General features: G+C 50.1%; 1 protein-coding gene across 3 annotated transcripts in view; it reads right to left on the bottom strand.

Moving 5' to 3' along the window:
• The window catches only part of KTN1 (kinectin 1), a 3,101,875-nt gene that overhangs the window by 2,702,716 nt on the left and 374,000 nt on the right, over nucleotides 1-25,159 (bottom strand). For all 3 annotated transcript variants that reach the window (XM_069637667.1, XM_069637665.1, XM_069637666.1), the window contains one exon: nucleotides 447-534. In XM_069637667.1, coding sequence (XP_069493768.1) covers nucleotides 447-534 — 88 coding nt within the window. The remainder of the gene's footprint in view (nucleotides 1-446; nucleotides 535-25,159) is intronic.

Genomic DNA, 25,159 nt, shown 5'->3' with positions numbered 1-25,159 from the left:
ATGAATTGTCTTCAAAGGCCATCCTTCCTGTTCACAGGTAGCACAATACTTTTCTGAAATTAGTGGTGGTCAAGCTCCATCCCTTCCAAATCTGTAGTACATGCCCCAGTATTTCCCCTTTACTTCCCTCTCCCACCATCCGGTCTTCAGTTTCTTCTCTGTAGCATTACAGCAGAAAATCAGATCTCTGATTTAGGGCCGGATTTGAACACTTCACATGCAGTATTTTCATTGCACCAACATAATTTAAGCATTGTGAGAAATGCAGCATGACAGCGAATGAAAACAGACCTTGAGTTAGCCTCTATCAGTTGCATTGTGTCAGTTTAAAGAATAGTTTTAGACATTGGTGTTGGCGAGAATACGGTTTTGAGGAGGGTTATGGTTTCAAGGAAAAAGCTACATCTCAAATAGATTAGAAATATCGTGAAAAACTTGTTTGAAACCTTGTTGTGCAGATTCAAATTCAGATGTTCTTTTCCTGAGATAGTCCTCTATTTCCTCCCATCTGAGCTTTGCATCTTGCTGTTGAGCCTTAAACGAGAGAGAAACAGTATTCAAATGATAAACAAATACACTGTTTGTCGTCATTTTGGTGGTAATACATCAGCAGAAATTAAAGTTATAACATACAAGCACCCCAATCAGGCTAAAACTGCTGGTGTAAGCCCTCAAAGCATTCTCATATCCAGCTTCACTCTCTACTTCCTCTCTCTGCCGCCTATCTGCAAACTGCATCTTGCTGCATGCCTACCTCCCTTAACACACACAAACCACCCCACTTGTACCTTGGGGCTAAGAGAATTTTATATTTTAATTTGAATACAAGGTTTCAAGTCCCCCGCAACCCCAGATACATTTCCTCTTACAGCTTGGATCTCTATAAGAATTCCCTTCACCAAGTGTATATTTTGGATTAAATATATCAATCTGTGGTACATTCTTTTTTACAATGGACATCTAACAAAATGGCTATCCTACCAAGCCATTATACTCTGGCCTTGTCAAGCGAGGGCGTGGACCCCCATCAACTAAGGGTATGAGATATGTGGAGACGCTCAGGGTATGTCCTAACTTTAGGCCTCCTTTCTTAGCACCATCAAAGTCGTGTTTCCCCATCATGTGCCAGTATGCTTGTTTGCAGCCCCATATCTCCAGCCTTCCCTTAGTTCTCAAAATTCTCTGTTTCTGAGAAGGCCAAGGGAACATGAGAACCCAACTAGCAGCCCATGAAAGTCTCAGAGTTCCCCATGAGCAATAGCAACCCTCCAGGATAACAGAACAGACGTCCCGGGAGGGGGGGGGGGGTGCGGTCGGGCAGCCAAGCAAGATGGCTGCCTGATTGAGGAGCTCTGGCCCCACGACATCCTTAGTTCAAATGAATCCTGCTGTGTCCAGCTAACAAAGAATCTGACATCGGCCGCGGCTGGCGACTAGGTCTGAATTTGGAAAAGATGCATTGTTGCACAGGTGACCTAACTGCTCCTACGCACTCCCTGGTGGCCCGCTTCGGAGGTGGCGCCTGGAGCCTCTCCCTAAGTGAGTGCCCTAACCTGGGATAGCAGCGGTTGCATCTGATCGAATATCTGCGATCCTGCAAGAACTTGGGACAAAGGGGCGAATGCCCACTGTGGTGGCCGTGAGCTCCCTGGTGGGGGAGGGGGCACTCTAGGCGCAAGGCTGCTGGCACGAGGATACCAGACAGGAGGCTAATTCGGATTGCATACCTGAGGCGCTCCACATAACAGAGGGCTCGTCTGGAGCTATACCCCAGCGGCGAGGCTCCTTATAATCTCGCAGCCATGTTTTGCAATGCTGGCCTGCCTGGGCTTCTGGAGGCACCAGTGGACACCACAGGGGAGTCGGAAGTAAGTGCACAATAGACACAAACAACCAACTTGGCAGGCACATACGAGACTGCTGGGGGCGCCAGATGAGAGGTCGCTGCTGTGGGCTGCACCCCAGCTGCATACAGCTGCCCGCTCCGTTCTACCTTTCAAACAAGATAATACATATCGTGCTGGGTCATTGGGCTCTGGATGTTTCCCGAGAGGTGCAGCAGCAATGCTGCAGTGGCTGGAGAGACTGGCCTTCAATTCTATACTGGTGCCTGAATGTGCTATAAAACACCTGCCTACTGATCGAACAGACGCCCGGTGTCGGAAAACACAGACTGCCAGCCACAAACCACTGACGACTGTGGGGACATTTTCAAAGCTACTGGGGGCTGCTGCTTAATCTCCTCTCCCACTACATCACCACCTGGATGCTGGTGGCGCACACCCACTGCCTCGTTGACTGGACCCTCGGAGGAAGGGTGGTTCTGCCCCACGTCCCCTCGGTAGGGGAGGCCTCATATCTCATGGTGCTGTGCGTGGAGACACGTAGAGGTGAGTGAGGTCCCGGTGTGTCATTGCCCATTGAGTCATACTCCTGAATCTAGCACACACAAAGCACTGGGCAAGGTGTGGCATCAGCATCATCCTTGACAGAGGCTCTGTCTGTGTGGACATTTGTGGGTCACGGAGACCTGTTACAAACCGCCAAATACTATTGCAAAGGAGGAATGAGGGATACATAAACACTAACATTTGCAGGGCCTTCTGCAGTGGTTATGGTGCGGGCCTACAGTCATCTCATGGGAATGCCAGGGTGGAACCAGTGCCTATACTAATCCACAGGGACTGCAGGGCTGGGGCGCTCTGGGGTGCTGCGGGCCTGCCCCTCGTGCCAAATACTAAAGTGACAGGTGGGTGCCACTGGTGAAGGTGCTGGGGCCGGTATACAGTGAGCACACCGGTGGGGGAGCCAGTGCTGGACCCCAAATACTGGACTGCGATCTGGACGAAGATCGAGTTAACACCCCGAGCGTCTGTACACTTACTTGGCCCGGAGACGCTTTACACAGCGGGGACCAGCTACGCCACTGACATAAGTGAAACATCCGCCTAGAGCACGTGTGACCTATAGACGGAGCCCATCCGACTTCTATTTCGCTACGGCAGTGTCCTAAACGCAGTTAGGCTGACCTGCCACTGATTGAACACTGGTATCTTGCCTATCGGTGTAATGATCCTACATCAGGATAACTGGAGACCTGTTACCACATTTTTTGAATAGAGCATTTTGCTGATACTTGCTGAGGAATCAACATGACGAAGGGCTCTGGAACCAAAAAGAAAGGGCCAATTGATTCATACACTAATACCCCCGAAAAGACACTGGGTCCCACAGAGCCACCAGCGGATGGCGAGCAGCCTTCGGCTCCTACCACCAGAGACGGCCAACTCCTCGCGGCGATGCAGAGCGGATTCATGGCAGTAAACAGGAAACTAGATGGCATTGTTTCAACCATAGGGTCACTGAAATCGAAGCTCGAGAAGGAGGGTGCTCGTATCACAGAGGCGGAGACAAGGATTGGCGAGGCGGAAGACAAAGTCACTAAACATGAACGTGATATAGCACCTTTGCAGCAGGAGTTCAGCAAGATCCGCAATAAATGTGATGAATTGGAATCGCGATCTTGACGTATCAAAGGGATTCTGGAGGCGACCTGTAAAGGCCTGATGGAACAATTTGTCGAGAACCTGTTGAAAACAATGTTCTATCATCTAAATGTTCACAACACTTCTTGGTAGACCCACAAGGCAGATGTTATTCTATTAGGCTCATCCCCGCACCACCTTTGCTAATCTCCTAAATTCCTAGGACAGGGACTAAATTCTATGCATGGCCAGAGAAAAAGGGACTCTGCGGTACGAATCCTCGAACATCCATATATATATCCTGACTTCTCCGCCAGTCTTCAGGCGGAGTGCAAGTGGTATGATTCAGTTAAAAAGCTTCTACGCATGAGGCAGGTCCAGTATGCGCTACTACACCCGGCAAAACTGCGGATACACATGGTGGAAGGGCACATTTCTGAAGTTCCGACAGAAGCAACAGCCTACATCAAATCCACCATTTCTATACCGCTCCCGAGGAGAGACTGTGGTGGCGGGGGCAGTCTATCCACGTGCAATAATGAGCCTGTTAACATGAACAATGATTGAATACCATATGTGGTGCGATGCCTTTTCCTCGCATTGACCATGGGCACACAAACTCCATGACTTGGGACGTGCTGCTTGGGGGTGATCTGAGAAGTACCACTCTCTGCTCACGGTGCTCCCCAAGGGATTTCCAATTGTGTTCTATTGTGATAGGGTCCATCGTCGAGTTGGTGGTGATGATGTGGGAGGGGGAGGGAGAATGTCAATGTGAACCTAAGATGTTCGGGTGTCACAAGTTTTGTTTTAAAAGTTGTTAAACTTAATGTTGAAAAACAGTGCAGGCTGCTCCTAGGCCACACACTACAATCATATCCTAGGTTCTGCCCTTCAATGTTTGGGCCCTAATATGGTACAATCAAGTCATAACAGAGAATAATATCACATTCATATCATGGAATATCCGTGGTCTCAATCACTCTATTAAGTCACGAAAGGTTGTGGCGTACATGAACCACCATGCCCCAAGAGTGGTGATGCTGCAGGAGACGCATGCCATGGAGGTCCTTAAAGAAGGATTTGCTGCAGCATGGGGACATCAGCAGAGCTATACTAATTATTCATCGCAATCCCATGGGGTGAGGACGTTTATACATTGCACTATCCCTTTCCAAGAAACTAAACGCAGCATAGACCCACAAGGCAGATAGGTTATTCTATGGGGCGAATTGGCATGCATCACCACAGCCCTAGTAAACACATATGGCCCAAATGGTGATGACTGAATTCAATGGTCAGGTATTGGACGTTGTACTAGGGGGAACCCACACATGTATCATCTGGGCAGGGGTGTACTGGACAGATCCACTCAACGGGAATTGACTAATGCGGATGCACAGTGTTAAACATAATGCAACACCTTGATCTAGTGGATGTATGACGGGGTCGAAATCCAGATACACGTGACTACACATACTATTCGACAGTCCACGACGCGCATTCAAGAATGGATTACTGGCCGATACCTACATCACTTATGATACGGGTAAAAGATTTCAAGATTGTCCCTCGCACAATTTCTGACCACTCCCCTATCACTATGACGCTGATGTGGGATGGACAGGCTGCCCCTCGCCCCCATGGCGCATGCCCCCTGCATGTCGGTCAGACCCAATCTTTCAGGAGTCGTTACATAGTTGTGCGGTGGAATTTTCCAAAGAAATGAGGCAACGGTACAACATGGCACGGTCTGGGAGGCCTTCAAGGTGTGGGCCAAGGGGGAGGATGAGTCACAGTAATTGTGGTTCCTTTGTGTAATCTCTGCTACTGCTCATATACTCTTAAGATAAGCCTGGCTGCTCCGCCACTGCTAGCACTATGGCATAGTAGTACAGGCTTGTACCAAAGGTGAACTTGTATTACCACCTGTAGTCTTAATTGTGTGTAGTGGTCCTTAAGGGCACTGCACAGAATTCTGCCTAACAATGGGTAAGGGAGGTGAACAACTCTATGGTGCCTGGGAAGATTTCTCAAGGGCCTTTGACCAAGTGGACAGGGGAAGGTTGTGGATGAAACTAAGAGCAAAAGGCATCCCAGAGGGGCACCTGGCGATGCTCATAGAATTCCATAAGGACAATGATATCAGGGTGCGATTAGATGCGGAGGGTCATCTGTCAGAACCCTGAGAGTAAACTGGGGGGTCAGACAGTGTCTCTGGCCGCGCTATTTTTCAACTTGTATACCTCTGATAAGGGGGCCTTTTTAGCATCTGCAGCGTTGGCTAGTCCTTCCCTAAATGGTAAGAAAATACATTGGCTAGCCTACACCGATGATGTGGTGGTTTTAGACAAAACAGCCATCGGGCTGCAGCGTCTACTTACCGGTATTCACAACTATGCAGTTGAAAATGGGCTCTCCCTAAATCCAAACAAATCAAGGGTGTTGGTATTTAGGCAAAGGAATAAAAAAAATGTTTTTCCCGTGTAGTCAATGGGGGGGGAGGGGGGGCAATCATAAGGGTGGAGGATTTGGTTTACCTGGGATACAAAATCTATGCCACACCAGCATTATGCAGGTTGGAGTCTGACCTTGAGACAAAAATAAAACCCCTAGCAGCCCAGATGAAAAGAATTCTTTGGAAATTTGGCAAATTCTCATTCATACCCGTCCTCAGGTTTTACCAGGCCAAAGTCATCCCCTTTTTATTATATGGGCTAGAAGCCAAACCCCACCTATGGTCACGTCCTGGCAAAAATGGGAAGGTCTTGTTTGGAAACATGCCTTGGGTTTACCAATGAGTCCATCGATGGACAATATCAGATTCGAACTGGGCTTAAGATCATTAAAATCCCAAGCAGGGTGGAAACTGCTGACTTTTCACCACCGTATTACGACAACAAGACCAATCCTTATACACAGATATGAGAAAACATCTGGAGGCTGGTAACTCCCACCATTTGTATAGACTTGACTCGCAGGCGAAGGAATGGCAGGAGTGGGCGGACAGACTCAAAATTGTTGGAGGAAAATCCATTAAAGGCCAAAAAAAAATGGGAGGAAATGGATTGGATTAAGACCCTTGAGAAAATAAGATCAGGGTCACACCCAAATCCCCTACAAAAATCGGAAAGAAAACTGGGCTTCGAAAGCAAATATCTAATAAAATTCCAAGACTGGAGATTAAGGAATACGTTTTTCAGACTGAGATTGAACATATTACACACTGGGGAAATCCTGGTGAGAAGAGGTTTGGGAGCTTCCTCATGTCAGTCGTGTGCCAAGACAGAAAACCAATCAATCAAACATCTGATGGAGTGTGAGGGCACGAGAAATTCCAGGCTTCAATTTCTCAGTAGATTCATGTCCGATGTAACATCATGGGCACATGACCATTTCTGGGAAAGCCTGATCGATGGCCATTCCCATCAAAAGACAATCGCTGTTGTCAAGATGCTTGAGGACTGTAAGATAAAATTGTAAAATCCTTTTAAATATTGTTTAAATTTTGTTTGATCTGGCTTGGATGCAAATGCTTCGTTTGTTAACTGTATACATTTTCTGTCTTCGTTAAATTATGTATTTGACTTGAGATTTGTGAAAGGTTATATTTTTGTAACCATATACAATTAAAAAAAAATAAAAAAATAAAAACAATTCTGCCTAACGATGACAAACGCAGTGGCAAGGGCAGGGGGACAGCATTCCTGGTGGTTCAACAGGTGTGATCAACATGCTTGGGGCACACGGTCAAACGCCTCCGTTTGGGGTAAGGCGGGGTGGGTCAGGGGGAGTTTTCATGCAGCGGGTCTTTGGAAGGGTAAAGAGGTGGTACCTCTTCATTGATGTTCAGGGGACTGGAGAATAGTAAGGAAAGGTTATGGCTGAGGTTCGCGTAGCCACGTTAAACATGAAAGGACTAAACTCCCAAAACAAGAGATCTCTCACAAGCAATATGTTTCTGCAAGAGACTCACTATAAACGGGGGCAGAATCGACTCTACAAGGCAAGGAAATTGATAGAATCCTTTGGGCTTCACACAGAAAATAGCAAGGAAGGAAGAAGTGGGTATTAACTGTGGACAGCTTTCAAGATGACAGATACAGGTCAAGAGGGGATTTGGAGGCTGATTTCTAGGGATAAAGGGATTCTACGAAGAAACGTGAATTACCCAGGCTACCTTATATGCTAACGTGGGACAGTTTGGGTTCCTGCGCCAGGTCTTGGCGTTGTCAGATGGCTGGGCAGAGGGGGCCACGGTACTAGGGAGGGATTCCAACCTGGTGGCGGATCCGGTGCTAGACTGGTAGTCGGCTAAAGGCAAAAGGTCCAAAAGTTATACTCAAAAAACACTGCCTTCAAGCACCTCCTGCATAACCATTACTGGGCAAACGTGTGGCGGGGACACTTCCTGGGACAGGGGGTTACATGTTCTTTTTGCCCCTGCACCAGACCTATACAAGGATAGATTTGCTCCTGGTTCCACTTGACAAGGAGGCTGAGGTAGGGGCACCTACGGTCGAGGCAAGTACCTGGTCTGATCATGAGTTGGTGGTGGAATGAAACATAAGGAGCACCATGAGGCAATTCCGCTGGAGGTGTAATACCTTGCTGAGGGACAGGGTCTTCCGGGTCTTTCTTGGGAAGGGGGAAGCAGGCATACTTTGAAGTTAGTGATAACGGGGAGACGTGTATAACGATGGTCTGCTAAGCTGCTAAAGCCATGTTCCGGGGCCCCCTCATTGCTGAAGGCGCGTGAAAGAAAAGGGCTGTTTGAGGCCAGGCTCCGGGTGGGGAACTGAAGTGTCCCGGTCACAAATCCTCCATAAGGTGGCCGATATGGGAGCACTCCTGTGTGAGATGAGGGATAAGAGACAGGAATTCCACACAGCATTGATAGGGGAGGTGGTTAAGAAGATGAGGTTCACAAAGCAAAAGGTACTATGAAAGGGGTGACAAGGTGAGGACACTTTTGGCAAATAGAGTGAGGGGGTGTAGGGTGGAAAGGAGAATAGTCTAAATACAGGGTGCAGATTGGAGTATGGAACTACAGGGGATGAAATCTCTTCTTGGTTCGCGAAATACTATTAAAAGCTCTATAACAGACCGGTGGAGCCTCCGGGGGTGGAGTTGAGGTGTATCTCGCAGATTGCCGGTTGCCCAAGCTGTTGGGTGCGGAGAAAGAGGTCCTGGAGGGGTAGGTGACGTTTGAAGAAGTGTTGCGAGCGATCCAGAGACTAAAGGCGGGGAAGACCCCAGGAGAGGACGGGTTTACAGCAGATTTTTACAAGCAGTATCAATCCCTACTCGCTACACTGCACTGCTGGCAAAGTTGTTTAACTCGGTCGTGGGGGAGGCTACGATTCCACTGACGTTTCTTCGATCGTTCATAACTGTCATTCCGAGGCAGGAGGAAGGAACCGACGAGCTGTGCCTCGTATAGACCGATATCTCTGCTGAATGTCGATGCAAAATATTTTGCCTGGATCCTTGCATAGTGTTTGGAGTCCTGCCTCCCACGACTGTTTCACCCATACCAGGCGGGTTGTGTGATGCATAGACAGGGAGCAGACATGTGCAAGACGATTCAGGTTCTTAATGCCAACGCGGCGAAGAAAGGGGGGGCTTAGTTGCTGGCCCTAGATGCCGAGAAGGCCTTCAACCGGGTGAGTTGGTCCTTCATGGGGGAGGTCCTGGAGTCCATGGGGATGGGCCCGAGGTGGACGGAATGGATGGCGGCCCTTTACTCCAGCCCTACGGCGAGGGTAGTGGTCAATGGAGGTATGTCGCAGGCCTTTCCACTACAGTGGGTATGTGACTGGGTTGCCCCCTCTCCCTGTTGCTTTACGCACTGGTTATGGAGAACTTGGCGGCAGCGGTTAGGGAGGACAGCAGAATAAAGGGGGTCCAGATAGGGGCGATTGAGTGCAAGATTGGTCTCTGCAGATGATGCCCTGCTTTATATTACTGAGCCGGAACGATTGGTGCTGCCTCTGCTGGAAAGGTTGGTGCAATATGGGGAGTTGCCCGGCTTCAAAGTTAATTTGGAGAAGTCGGTAGCCTTCAAGGTGGTGGGGCTGTCAGAGGCAGATGTGGAATACATTGGAAAACTGCTGTTTCGGGTACAGGAGGACTCATTTGCACCTGGGAATTCAGGTGACGCATAACTATGGTGATCTCTTCCCCAATAACTTCCTGCCGTTGTGGGCAGCCGTGAGAAACGACATGGAGAGGTAGGCGAGACTAGGGCTCTTGGATGGTGCGCTTAAATGCCATTAAGATGGTGGTGCGGGCCAAATTTCAGTTTTTATTCCAGATGCTCCCGGTAGTGATCCCACTGTCGTTTTTCGCTGTGATGAAGATGGCTATGCTAAAAATAAATGTGGGTAGGGGCAAGGCATAGGGTGGCCTACAGGACCTTAGTCTTGCCAAAGGACGAGGGAGGGGGAGATTCCCAGATCTAGAGACCTACAATAAAGCGACTCAGCTCCGGGTCATAGTGGATCACTTGAATCCGCTCTCAATAAGCAGTGGGCGCCAATGGATAATGCTATACTAGCCCCGGTTTCACTGGGAGAATGGCTGTGGGTGCACAGATCCGGTATCCCGCAAAGGGTCTTGCTTCACCCAGTGCTGGAAGTCCTGTGGGTTACATGGAAGGAAGAGGGAGGGGTGGGGGGGGTGGGGGGATGGGGTGAACAGATGGCTTGGACATCGCCCTTGAATTGCATATGGGCCCTTCCCCTGAGGGATGAGATAGGGGATCCATTAGCATTCCAACTCTGGTACGAGTGGGGGCTCTATAGAGCCAGAAAAATGTGGGAATGAGGCACCTTTCTCCCGCTGAGTAGGCTGGAAGAGGTTCTGAACGTGGGTAAACTGTCACCCTTCCGATACCTGCAGCTGAAAGGAGTCCTATTGGACGCCCAGTGGGGTGAGAACCTAAGGAAATTGACAGACTGAGTGGCTCCTGTTAACAGGGAGGGGTATCAAGGGACTCATTTCAGGACTATAGAGGACAATCTTGTTGGCGGAGCCTAGGAACCCACTCCCGGCCAGGGCTAGGTGGGGGGCGTACATGGGGAGAGACTTCAGGATGCATTATGGACACAGATCTGTAGAAGGGTGGGGCATCAACCATCTCCCTGCAGTACAGGCACAAAGCATTAAAACTGATACATAGGTGGCATTACCCGCTGGCTAGGATAGCAAAGATGCATAAAGGATATGACCCACGCTGCTGGAAGTGCAAACAGGTGAAGGGTGACTATATACACACATGGTGGGGTTGCCCCAGAGTGCCGTCATACTGGAGGGAGGTCCTCATGGATTAAGGGGGTTGACGGGATCCACAGGGAGCTCTCACTATGGCTCCTCCTCTTTGGGGTGTGGTTAAAGGAGGAGGTTGAAAGGGGACATATGCTGCAGATTATGTTGGTCTTCACCAGATGTTTTGCCCAACTGTGGATAAACCTGCATATGCCGCTAGAGAAGGAATGGGTGGCAAAGATGAGGGCAATATATGACATGGAATATCTTACGCACACGTTGGACGAGTTCCAGTCTAACAGTGACGGCTTATGGCTTCCCTTCTTTGAGAAATATGGGCACCGAGAGGGGGTAGGGCGATGAATATGCCTTGTCCTGTTTGATCCTGGGGAGGCCTTGAGGGAATGAAACATATGTAAATCAGGCTCTGGCCTCCAAATAGACAGATTATTTATCTACATGGCCAGCCAACAATTGCAGAAGTAATGCTGGCCTGTGGCTTTGGAATAGCCTTTTACGAAAAGGGGGGGCTACCCCAAGTTTGAACTTTGTGGACTCAATAAGGACATGCTGCAGGAGCAGAGGTGAAGGAGGGAGAGGGAAAGGGGGGACGGAGGACAAGAAGGGATTGTGTCGGGGGGGGGGTTGGTTTTGAGGAGGAGATGTAATGATGGTTTGTAACACAGTTTTTGAAATGCCAATAAAATTCAATTTGGAAAAAAAAAGTCACTGACCAGAGACCAAAAGAGAATTTGGCCAGGGCCCAGAATGCATTGATTGCTCACAAGTCGAGAATGCTCTTGCTTGGTCAGGAGGCAAGGATGGGAAACAGCGTGTTCTTAGGTTTTCTGTAGAGCCTAAACTCTTGGGGAGGAATGAGTGGACAGAAAGGCCAGGCCCAAAGGTGCCAGTCTGTGCTTGTTTGCCAGGCCTTGTCAAATGCAGGGACAGAAGTAGTCTTCTTCTAAACCTCCAACACTGGGACTCCACCGCTGGGTTGAAGGAAATTAGCATCTCTCGGAGGACCTTCATCTAAAATAAATGTCAGGTCTAACTGAACCTTTGGTCTGGATTGTGCCGACAGCCCCAGATTGTCACTGGAAGGATGCCTGTGGTTTTTCCCCAGAGTCGGTGATAGTAAAATGAGCACCTCCAATGAAGTGTTCAGTCAACTGGCTTCCTGCAAGTTGGAGGCCAATTCCATCAGCTCCTAACCTTCCCAGTAAAACTTCATGCAAATCCCTCAATTCGTCAAGTTTTAGAAGTTTCGGCCTAAAAGGGATAGGATAACCCTCAGCATCAAAGGTGCCCCATCTTCCACATGATTATTCCCAGATTGTGCCTTGGCAAAGAGTCCTAGCGTCTTTACAATAAATGCCTCCCATTCCTGCAGGGGCGGACGATTGGATTGGGAAGGGTACCTGTGGCACAGTCTCATCCAAGGAGCCTCTGGAGTTGTGGCTTTTCTTCTTTAACAAATAGTACCGAGAGTAGCTGCAGGGTGAGCGGGACCTCTTATATTGGTACTCCTTCCAGCCTGTCGGAGACAGACATCTGACAACCGCAGTCTGCGCAGGTTTGATGCACGGGGCCTTTGTATGATTCAGCATTGTGCAAAAAAACTTTGACGATGAAGGGATATCCTTGAAGCAACCAGAGTGTGAAAGAGCCGAGGTTATATGGGACAGCACCTCAATGTACACTGGCCCTCAACGTCAATGCTTAGTGTAGGGGAGGCATGGTATCACAAGTATGACACTGACACAATGGATACAATTTGTAAACCTTTATTGAAAATGTTGGGGCTGGAAAAACACCTACTTTGCCCTATAACTAAGATGGGAGTAGTCTGGACCATCAAACGATAAACAAAATAGTCCTAGTGGAGTCCGTCAAATCAAAATGGCCTATGCCAACAAAGCCTGATGCCTGCCCTATCTCTTGTGCAAATGTATGCAAAGGACAAATCAGTGTTCAAAAAGAATAAATGTGGTTGAACCAGCTCTCCTCCCCACGTTAGACCTCACGGAGTAAGGCTGTCCCTGTAGGCAGGATGAGACACACTGGCTCGTTTTCCAAGACTACAAACAGTTCCAAAACGTGGGTTGAGTCCCACCTGGCCTTCCACGTTAAAATCTCTTTTCTTGTTTTCCAAAAATAATACTTCAACACAGAGTTCACAAAGGTCTCCCTCAGTCGGGCTCGGACCCCTTTCGGATGTCGAAGAGTTTTGCATGTGCGTGGCGTTCTTTACAGACCACCGCAGGGCCACGACTCAAAGTTCATGTTCACTCTTGCTTACATCACTTTTGCTGTTCATTTGCTTAATTGCTTCCAACAATGTACCTTTCACAGAGACTGTCGAGTGGGCTACTTCCTTTCGCTGGACCACTCCGTTTACTTAGTATCACTGATCTCACAGCTGTCCTTACTTCAAAGTTCATTCACAAGCCTGCCTTTCTTTGCATCTCATCCACACGCGTGCAGCCTTCACTTGCGATGACATGCATTACTTACCGTAAAAGCATTTCTGATTGTATCTGCTTAGATTCACATGCTGTGCATATGGTCCGACATCCAGTGGTAACCGCGGAGTATTGCATCTCGTCTTTCGGGGGCCCGAAAAGGGACGTCGGCATAGGCGTGTCTGAAACACTATCCCTATCGTGACATGTGTAATACCCAAAATCCCTCACGCGCCGAGGTCCCTCCGATTGCATTTTTTCTGCCATGAGGGAGCCCAAGGCTATAGTGAGTGAGTACATGAAGAGAGAAAGTAGTAAGAAGTCTATGTTCCTTCCACCCCCAGCGGGGAGGCAGGGAGGGCGCATGTGAATCTAAGCAGATACAATCATCAGAAATGCTTTTACGGTAAGTAATGCATGTCTTCTGATGCTTGTTAATCTGCTTAGAATCACATGCTGTGCATAGACTAGCGAGCAGTAACCTAGTTGGAGGTGGGTTGTGAGAAGGAACAGTAGAAAAAAGATGTCTTAGTACTGCTTGTCCAACCTGAGAATCAGACCTAGAATGAGTATCTAGGCAATAGTTTTTTGTAAAGGTGTGTACAGAACTCCAGGTTGCCGCTTTGCAAATGGACTCTAGGTGAACATTTGCAATGAATGCTATGGATGCCCCAGTGCCTCGAGTAGAATGTGCTCTAGGCTTGAAGGGCAGTTCTCGCTTTGCCAGAGTGTAACATAGTGTGATGCATTTGACAATCCACCTTGATATTGCCGATTTAGAGACCGGGTCCCCTTCTCTACCAGCTGCCACTGAAACAAAGAATTGTTTCGTTTTCCTCAGTGGTTTAGTTCTATCCATGTAGAACATGACTGCCCTGCGCACATCTAGTGTGTGAAGGCTTCTTTTGGCCATGTTAGTAGGTCTCTGTTAGAACATGGGTAGTTCGATTGACTGGTTCACATGGAACTTCGAAATAAATTTCGGCGCAAATCTGGGATGAGTGCGCAGAACTACTTTATCTTTGTGGACTGTAACAAAGGGGTCCAAGACCGAGAGGGCCTGTAGTTCGCCAACTCTTCTGATAGAAGTGATAGCTACTAGAAAGGCTGTCTTGTAAGTTAAGTCTTTCAGACTAGCTTTATGCATAGGCTCAAAAGGGGGTCCATGAGCTTAGTTAAAACCACATTTAGATCCCACCCAGGGGCTGGGTGAGTGATGGGGGGGATCCATTCTTTTAACCCCTTCCATAAAGGATTTAATCACAGGTATTTTCCACCACAACACCTTCTGCTGTGACGTGGTGTAGGCTGACAACGCCGCTAGGTGAACCTTTAAGGAATTGAAGACTAACCCAGAGTCCAACAGATGGGTTAGATTTAACACAATGTGTGAAGGCAAACAATCGGTGGGATTGACGCCTTTGGAACTGCACCAGATGACAAAACTTTTCCATTTGCTGGCATAGCAATAACGTGTGTTAGGCTTTCTTGCCTCCCTCAGTATGTCCATGCAACTTTGAGGGAGTTGCAGATGTCCAAACTCTATGACCTCAGGAGCCAGGCTGCTAAGTTCAGAGTTTGTGGGCATGGGTGCAGAGTCTCCCCCCTGTCCTGAGACAACATGTTGTACGGGAAGGGCAGCTTGACTGGAGGGGAGAGGGACATTTCCATCAGGTGCGCGAACCAGGTTTGGCGGGCCCACATGCGAGCCACCAGAATCATGGTGACTGGTTCCTGGTGCATCTTGTGCACTATCTTGTTCAGAAGGGGAGTCGGGGGGGTGGGGGGAAAGCGTAAACAAATTTCCCCGACCAAGTTATCCAGAGACCGTTCCCCTTGGATCGGTTCTGGGGGTACCTGGAGGCGTAATCTGGGCATTGGGCGTTCTCCTGAGTAGCGAACAAGTCGATCTCTGGAAACCCCCATTCTGCGAAGACGTTGGATACAATGTCATCGTGTAGACGCCATTCGTATTCTTCTGGCAGAGGAAAATCTCTGCTGAGTACGTCTGCCAGAAGATTGAGTTCCTCTGGAAAATGTTGGGATATCAGGAACATCTTGTGTTTGAGAGCCCATATCCAGATGTTTTGGGACAGCTTGGATAGCCCTGGAGAGTGAGTACCCCCCTGCTTGTTCAGATAATACATTGCTGTTGTGCTGTCGGTTAGGACCAGCACTGTCTTCCCCTGCAGTTGCTCCTGAAAGGCCTTCAATGCTTTGAACACTGCCAGAGCTCCAGTAGGTTTATATGGTTGGATGCTACCTGAGGGGACCACAGTCCGTGCGCTGTTTGTTGAAGCAGGTGAGGGGGGGGCCCCCCCCACCCTGTGAGAGATGCGTCTGTCGTGAGAGTGGCTTCCACTGCAGGGGTGGTGAAGGTTTTCCCCTTCAAGAGGTTCTCCCTCGAACACCACTTCAGAGAGAGAACGAGGGCTGGCGAGACAACTAACAGATCTTCCCATTGTCCGCTGGCCTGACACCACTGGCTGTTGAGCCACTCCTGCATGGGACGCATGCGCAGCCGCGCGTGGGGGACCAAGTATATGCAGGACGCCATCATCCCTAGCAAACGCATGGCTTTGCGTACCGTCACCTTCCGACTGGCTACATACTGAGGAACTTGAGAGAGCATGCTCTGAACCCTCTCGCTGGAAGGGAAGACTAGACAGTCTTCCGTGCGAATTAGAGCCCCCAGGAACTGTTTTACTTGGCTGGGGACTAAGCTGGATTTCTTTTCGTTGATAGAAAATCCTAAGCTGAACAGTAGGTCTACTGTCTTTTGGGTGTTCAAAAAACAAACGTTGAACGAGTCCCCCGTGATGAGCCAATCGTCGAGGTAAGGGTAAACTGGAACTGAAAGTCTGCGCAGGTGTGCGGCTGCCACTGCCAGGACCTTGGTAAACAACCGTGGCGCCGAGGCTATGCCGAAAGGGAGTACCTTCAACTGGTAGTGTTTGTCCTGAATCACGAACCTTAGGAATTTTCTGTGCGCTGGCAGCATTGAAATATGAAAGTATGCATCTTTCATATCCAATGTTGTCATGACGTCACCTTGTTTTAGCAATGGGATCACCTCTTGAAGTGTTAGCATGCAAAACTTTAGGAACTTGTTCGCTGGGCGCAGGTCTAGAACAGGACGCATAGTGAGATCCTTTATGGGTACAAGGAAGTATATTGAATAAATACCCTTGTTTACCTGAAGAATCAGGAAGGCTTCTATTGCGTCCTTTCCCAACAGCGCCCCCACCTCTTGGACCAGGATATGCAGATGTTCCGGTGAAAGGCGTTGATGCTTCGGCGGTCTGAACTGTGGGGGTTGGGCGAATTCCACGCAATAACCGTGGGCGACCGTCTTTAATACCCACTGGTCTGAAGTTATCCCCTCCCATGCCTTGAGGAAAGATGTTAATCGCCCCCCCGACCGGGGAGACATGGGAGGGGACCTGAACTTGGTGGTCATTTCTGACCCGAGGTTGACGCACCTCTCGAATTGGAGCCTCTGCCTCTATTCTTTCCGCGCTTCTGACCCCTCTGGGGGTAGTAAGTGGGGCTTGCAGCCGGTTGACTTGCATTGAAGTTGCCCGTGCCGAAATTATTTTGAGCGGCACGGGCTTGTCCTCGAAAGGACCGCCGAGAATTGCTGCCCCTCTGTGAAGAGGGTTTTTGGGAAATTTGGTGCAGCAACTTAATAGTCTCATGCTCCTTCTTGGCTGTCTCCAACGCATCGTCTACCGCCTTCCCGAAGAGGTTGGCCTCTTCTATGGGTTTATTGATGATGGATGCCTGGGTCTCAGGCCTGAAACCAGAAGTGCGCAGCCACGCGCGTCTCTTTAGGAGAGTACCCTGTGCGAGAGACCTGCCTGCTGTCTCTGCGGAGTCCAGGGTATTCTTTACAACATTTTTGATTGGCAAGTTTACCCTTCAAGACAATGGCGAGAAGCTTGGCTCTGGTTGGTTCCGGAACCTCCTGGAGGCCTTCCTGGAGTAGGTTCAATTGGGCGTCAACGTAGCTTGCCAGTAACGTAGTGTTATTGGCAATCCGGACGGTATAAGCAGCCGCCGACGTGACCCGTTTGCCTAAGGCATATAACCTTTTAGACTCCTTGTCCCGGGGTGACTCTCTCGTGGCAAGGGGAACCCCCTGCTCTCTTGCGAGTGTTGGTCACCACCAGCGAGTCTGGGATTGCGTGCCCTTTGATCTAAAGCGGGTCGGTGGGGGAGGGCCGGAAGAGTTTTTTAACCCTTGGGTTCACAGCCCACGTCTGAGCGGGTGTGAGTAAAGAAGGGGCCAGCCGTCTCTTTACAGAGCTCAAGAGGGGGATAGACTGGCTAGCCGGAGGCTTGTCATTAATAATGTTTTCCACAAAATCCTGTTCAGGCAATGCCTCAAGCGTGGCAATTTTAAAGAATTCCGCTGCTTTTTTCAACGTGTTGTTGAAAGCCATTTGATCATCCACCGGGGGAGCCTGCCTAACCAGTGTGGATGGGGGAGAGTCGAGGCAAACGATATCAGAATTGTGATCGTCCTGCTGGGTGTCCTCCCAGTTGTCCGTTGCGCCTTGATCTTCCCGATAATTGTGCAGAAAAGAAGTCTCCTCTTCTTCTGTATAGATGTCTCTATACGTGTCCTTCTGGACATCTTCTTGATAATCAACATAGTGTTGAACACCTAGGTGTTGGGCAACTTGTGTATGAGGGTTAAGGTTACCTGAGCTTTTTTCGGCAGAGGTTGATCAGAAACACCGAAAGCCTGCTGCAGCCGATCCATATACCCCTCAAATTGCTCCGTGGTCCACTTGGATGACCCAAATGGACCCCGCTGAGCAGGAACCGGGTCCTCCGCCCTAAGGCTTTCAGAGGATCTCCTCAGGGTGCTTGAGAGGGGTACCTGGCTCTCTTCGTAAGAGTCCTGAGGATCGTCTTGCAAAACCGTGGAAAACCTTTCGACGGATTGGCCCATAATTGTGGGCGAAACCGGTACAAGGCCCGCCGTCGTAGCAATCCTATTGATGCTCTTACTGATAGTTACCGAAATTTCGGGGGACAACGCCTCCGATGATGGCTTCCCGGGTAGAGGCCTAGTTAGAGGCCTACTCTTAGTTTTCGGGCCTGCACGAGCCTTGGAAACCTTGAAAGTCGAAGTTTCTTGTTCAGAAACTTCGGCGTGTGTAGTTTGGGGAGTAGCGCCTTTCTTAAGTTTATTAAGCCCAGTCATGCGCTGCTGCGGATGCGGGGAAGGCTTCGGATCAGATCGATCCGATGGCGCTTGAGCCTTCTTCGACATCGTCGAGGAGGGCGCTTGGGTTGTGTGTTTTGTGTGGTGCGATTGTACGCCCCTGTCGCCGGGTGTGGTCCCTGTAGCAAGACCGGAGTCGAGCCTAGAAGGGTCGGGGACAGGCGTGGCGGCTCTAGAATCGTCCGCCTCAAGGTCTACAACGTCTGCATTGGACGGTTGGTCATCCAATGTACCTCCGTCACTCTCGGCTGGTGTTGTGTCAGGGGAGGGAGGCTCCACACGTGACATACCGTCTGCGGCCCACCGCTTCAACCGGCGCTCCTTAAGGGATTAGGTTTAGGAGTTTATACGCCGAACACCGCTTTAGGGGGAGACAAGCGTACACGAAGGGTGCTCGCCTTTCCACAGATATCTGACCCTTCTAAATGGAGCCCTTTCCATAGCAGAAGGGAAGGGTGACCAGACCAAAAAGGAAAGAAGTGGAAAAGAGGAAAGACATCTTCTAGCAGTATGGCAAACCCCAAGCCCACTCTCCCTACTGTGTAGGCCGGCCAGAAGGCCCGACCACGTCGAGGTCCGAACGCCGGATCTTAGGTGCCGGAATCCACAGCCGTAGGCGTTTCACCCGTAGTCTTCGTCAAAGATGTTCTTGATAGACGAAGTGACTTAACGGGGATTAAACCGACAATTCAGTAAGTTAAACAATGTCTGATGAAGAGCTCTGCTATAGGGCGACCAGTTATCTGGGCGGAAAAAAACAATCTGAGGGACCTGAGGGACCTTGGCGCGTGAGGGATTTTGGGTACTACACACGTCACGATAGGGATAGTGTTTCAGACACGCCTTTGCCAACGTCCCCTTTGGGTCCCCCAAAAGACAAGATGCAATACTCCGCGGTTACCACTGGATGTCGGACCATATGCACAGCATGTGATTCTAAGCAGATTAACAAGCATCAGAAATAATGTTGCTACTTCATTCGCTTTAACACACCACGGTCTCTCAGGTTTCTTGCCAACTCACCGGCTGTGTGAGTCTTTTCTTGTTTTTGCTATTTCCAATTCACAAGTCAAGGTTAGTACCACAGGCTTGGCCTTGCCTCCCCAACTCTGCAGTTCACCCGGGAGAGTCGCTGGTGTCCTTGAAACAATGCCTTTTTCACTTGTGTAATCTGGCCGCCTCCACATGTCTTTCATGGCCTTTGGAAAGAACAACCTCCAGTAGGGAACGCTTTTTTTATTTATTTTTTAGGCCAGCTGCTCTTGTCCTGTTGCTCTGCTCCAATAGGTGTTTCTTCGTCCCAGAAGTTCTGCTCGTACTCATGGTCCACCTTGCTCAGAGTGCATCTTTAGGTGTTGCCTTTTATTTGTGTGAGGAGAGATAATTGGTATTAGGTGTATGCACTTAAAATAAACTGCCTAATTTTGCCTGACCCGATTAATGGGACATGTAGATTAGAATGTGGGAGAGTTAGTCTGGTTATTCTCAGTCACCCTCTTCCTCGGCCAAGTGTTTGTGTAAAAAGGGGGAGGGGAGGGAGGTGGGACACCGGAAAAACCTAAAAAAAACAAAAAGGAGGGGGTCAGATAAACAAAAGAGGGGGTAATACCGCGTTGCGCCATTGGTTACCTCACCCCCACTCCCCCAAGACCCCTCGCCCACGTGATCCACCTGCACTGGTCCACCCCCAGGGTCTGGATCGAAAGGCGATGGTCGTGCCCTGGCCACCTGAGAGCTAGATCACCAGGGACTAGCGGGTGAGACACCCTCTGGTTTCTCATAGTAGGCACAATAATCAGAGCCATGCTGGGCCATCTTCTGGTGAAAAAAGCATCCAATGAGCAGTTGCGTTGCAGAAATGCAACATAGATGAACAATCTGTGGCAGGAAGGAATCCATTTAAAAGAAAAAGTTACTTATCTTACCTGGTAACGTTCTTTTGATGGGATGTTCCTCTGACGTATTCCACATCTTTGACAGTAATGACCACAGATGTGCTGCTTCGGAAAACTTTCGGCGTAGGAGTCCTGTGTCAATGACGTTGATACGCTGTCCCTCGAGGGCCTCCGTCGATGATCGACATCACCGGGTGTTATATCTAGGACGCACGACGCCCGTAGCCTCAGTTGTAGTTTTTTCCCAGAACGTGTGGCACCAATCTCCTGCCAGTGTGACTGCAGAAAGCCTTGCGGAAACAAACTGCAATCACATACGAAATTCTGTAGAAGGGCAGGCTGGGAGGGTACCATGTGGAATACATCCGAGAAACATCCCATCGAAAGAACGTTACCAGGTAAGATAAGTAACTTGTTCTTCGAGGGGATTGTGTCCTCCGACGGATTCCACATCTTTGACAGACTCCCAAAGCGGTACCAACGAATGGAGGTGGGAACAGAATTTATAATATCAATTTAGAATGCCCAATCTAATTGCTGAATATAGGACTGCCTTAACAAAGGCCAAATCTTGCCCATGGATAGAGTCTAGGGAACGGTGTCTCACAAATGTATGAACAGAAGCCCACGTGGCTGCTTCGCAAATACTGTGAATCGGGACGCCCCTCTGTAGAGCCGTGGAGGCAGCCACACCCCTAGTAGAGTGAGCCCGTAAGCCTACTGGAGGGTCCTTACCCGCCAAACGATAACATTCAGAGATCGTCAAGATGATTCATCTGGACAATGTCTGCTGGGAAACAGCCTGACCTAAACGCCTTCCAGCATAACCAACAAAGAGCTGAGCGTCCACTCTGACCCGGGACATCCGTGAGAGATAGAAATTCAAAGCTCTCCTAGGATCCAACCTATGGAGCCTCTCCTCTTCCTTACCAGGATGCGGAGGAGGATAAAACGCCGGAAGAATCACCTTCTGTCTTAAATGAAATTCTGACAACCTTCGGAAAAAAAGAAGGACAAACCCTAAGGACAACCCTATCCTTATGGAACACCATAAAAGGTGGCTTGGCGGAAAGTGCCTGCAACTCACTCACTCTACATGAGGAAGTAACCGCAACTAAAAATACAGTCTTAAAGGACAACAATCTCAACGGGCAAGAATGTAAGGGCTGAAACGGAGCACCCATTAGGAACTTTAAAACCAAATTAAAATCCCATCCCGGCACCTGGAAAGGCGACGGTGAAACACATTAGTTAGCCCTTTCAGAAACTGCGAAATCAAAAGGATCTTAAAATAAGAACATTCCTCAGACGAGCGCTTAAATATGGACAGCGCCGCCAGGTAACCCTTAATGGTACCTATTTGCAGTCCCTTGTGGGCTAAAGACAGCAAAAAAGACAAAACCAAAGAAACCGAACATTGGAAATGATCCACATTCTGTACCCTGCACCAGTCGCAGAACTTCTTCCAACGGCAACGGTACAGGGATTTCGTTGCAGGCCTTCTGGCCGAAAGCAACACCTCCATCACGACTTCGGGGAGGTCCCAATACTTATACCTCAGCCTTTCAGATACCAAGCATGAAAGCTGAGAGACTTGACCTCTGGATGGAGAACTCGACCCCCCTCCCATGAGAGCAGATCGTCTCGGTAGGGAAGACGACGTGGAGGGCAGATGGACATGTCTAGAAGGTCCGGGTACCACGCTCCCCTGGCCCATGCCGGAGCAATGAGGATCATCCAGGAACCGAACCTCCGCAACACTTGCGGAATGACGGGGACTGGAGGGAACGCGTACAGCAGTGGTAAGGACCACTCCACTACGAACGCATCCCCTAAGGCTCCTCTTGGAGGAAATTCCCACAAGCAGAATCTTTCGCACTTCCGGTTGACACTGGTGACGAAGAAATCCACTAGCGGGGTTCCCCAGAGGCCGAAGATCTCCAACAGAACTTCCTGAGCCAGCTCCCACTCGTGAGAGACCGTGCTCTGCCTGCTCAGAGCGTCCGGCGCCGCGTTTTCGTCTCCGGCCAGATGAACTGCCGAGATCGAAATTTCCTGCTGGATGGCCCAGAACCAAAGCTGCATCACCTCCCTGCACAATGGGAGTTACCATCCCCTCCCCCCTCCATTTTGTTGAGGTAGTGCATGGCCACTGTATTGTCCGTCATAATCAGGACATTCTTCCCCCGCACAGAAGGCAGAAAAGCCTTCAGGGCTAGCCCGACAGCCCGCAGCTCTAACAGACTGATGTGGAGTCTGGACTCCGATGGAGACCAACAGCCACTGGCCGTCAACCCGTTGGCATGACCTCCCCACCCCATGAGGGATGCGTTCGTCACGATCGTCACCTCTGGCCACGGTTGCCAAAACAGCACCCTTCAACAGATTTCCTTCGACGGCCCACCACAGAAGGTCCTGGGCGACCAAGGGCGGAATCTGAATGGGATCCGACATCCTGCTGGAGAACTGCGACCACTGCATCTTGAGATCCCACTGTAGAGATCGCATCCGCAGCCTCTGGCACCAGTAAAATGCAGGAAGCCATGAGGCCGAGCAACCTCAAACACTCGAACGTCGGGAGACTCTGGGCACCTTGAAATGTGTTCACCATGTGCAGAATGTGATGAGCCCTCACCTGGGGAGGCAAACAGCCCCAGGGATGTGTCGAGCACTGCTCTGATGTACTGGAGCCGCTGGGTAGGCGTCAAATGAGACTTCTTTAAATTGAGGGAGAAGCCCAGCTTGTGAAGGGAGTGGCAGGTGACGTACAGATGATCCAGGACTTGCTCGGGAGAGCGCGCCCTGATCAGCCAATCCTCCAGGTAGGGGTAGACGTGAATCCCCCCCTTTCCTGAGATACGCTGCCACCACCACCATCAGCTTGGTGAAGACCCTCGAGCGGAGGTCAATCCGAACGGCAGGACCCAAAACTGAAAATGCGAGTCGCCAACCGCGAACCTCAGGTACCTCCTGTGGTTGGGATGAATCAGCACATGAAAGTAAGCATCCTTGAGGTCGAGAGACACCAACCAATCCTGAAGTTGAAGGGCCTGGAGGACTTGAAAAAGAGTAACCATCTTGAACTTGTCATTCCTGAGGAGCTTGTTCAAACCACACAAGTCCTTGATGGGTCTCAAGCCTCCATCTTTTTTCGGGATCCAAAAATATGGGGAATACCATCCCTTGTTCCTCTCTGTTACAGGCACCAGTTCTATGGTGCCTTTTTTCCAGCAGGGACAAGATTTCCTGCGCAAGGAGCAGATCCGGACGCTTCAAAGAGAGCTTCCCCGGTGGATTGTTGCAAGGCCTCTGCCGGAAGGGAAGACGGTAGCCGTGGGCTATGATCTCCAGAACCCACACATCTGAAGTAATGGCACGCCATTCTACAAGATGCTGTGCCAGTCTTCCACCAACCGGCAAACCATGGGACATAGCCTCATGACTGAGCTGACGCGGCAGTGCCTGAGGGCAAAGAGGCAACTGCCCGAGTGGCTTTGGCACCTCGAGTACCTTGCTTTCCACTTCTGGTACTCCTACGGTGGCCCCTTTGACTGGCATCTCCCCTCGATCTACCAACCCACAGGTTGGCGTACTGCAGCACTCAAAGACTTTGCTGCAGCTTTGAAAGATGGACACCATCAAAGGGCATTTTGAGAAGCCGGGATTGCACATCAGGAGCAAACCCCGACTTCCGCAACCACGCAACCTACGCATCACGGTGCTCGCCGCCATGGACCGGCTGACACAGTCCAGACCCGACTGAACGGATTCACACATGGCATCCTTGCCATCTTGGACAAGGGCTAGAAAACCATCCCGTTCCTCCCCTTTGGGAATATGTTCAGCCGCCAAAGATGCACAATTCCACAGATTATGAGTGAATCTTGCCAAGGCACAAACAGAGTTGGCTGCCTTTAAAGCCATACCCCCAGAAGAAAATACCATCTTCGCCCAACCATCAAAGCACTTGTCATCCCCATCGGGCGGGATGGTAGGGTATGCAGCCTGCTTCGCTGGGGCCGTAGCCGCCTGCACCACCAAACTCTCCAGAGTGGAGTGCGTTGACAAGTAGCACGGGTCACTACTGGCTGGACAGTATTTTTTAGGAAGCGACTTATTCACTGCCGGGAGACTCTCCGGAGCAGTCCAAGCCGCCGCTGCCACCCTTCTTTGCAAAGCCAAATGGTATGGCGAAACCGGGTCAGTGGGTGGACCTTGGTCCAGTATATCCGTCACGTCATCCTGCAGAAAATCAACTGGTGGAGCAGACCACCCCAAGTACTCCATCACCCTCGACATGAGACGCTGATACAAGGATTCGGCATGTGTACCAGGCTCAGGCCTGCCAAACTCAACCTCCGGAGAGGTGTCAAGACCACTGGCGTCATGCAAGGACTGACACGGTCTTCCATTTGGCTGTGACCAGACAACAGGCCATTAGGAACCTCAGGAGGCACAACCCGCTCCTCATCCGACCCTTCTTCCACCTCTGAAATGTAGTCCAAAGGCTGGAATAAATCAAGCCTGGGGGGATGAACAGAGAAGGGCTGGAAGACAGGCCTCACTGACTTACTGAGAGCCTTCCTCAGAGTTTCCACAGCCCTCCGGGGCACCTCTGGGTAAATTCTCCAAAAGGCGTCGAGTGAGCCGATGGAATTGGCATCGACAACGGCTTAGAGGCCGGAGCCCCGAGCGGGTCCTTAGACGGCCTTTGCGCCGATGGCGTTGACGACTTCTTCGGAGCCGGAGCTTCAGGAGAGTCCCTCGATGGACACGGCGCCGATGGGGTCGATGCCTTCTTAGAAGGCC

The sequence above is a fragment of the Ambystoma mexicanum genome, chromosome 14 (assembly GCF_040938575.1).
Source record: "Ambystoma mexicanum isolate Mex_15411 chromosome 14, UKY_AmexF1_1, whole genome shotgun sequence".
NCBI classification, from domain to species: Eukaryota; Metazoa; Chordata; class Amphibia; order Caudata; family Ambystomatidae; genus Ambystoma; species Ambystoma mexicanum.
This window is presented reverse-complemented; position numbering and strand designations above follow the sequence as displayed.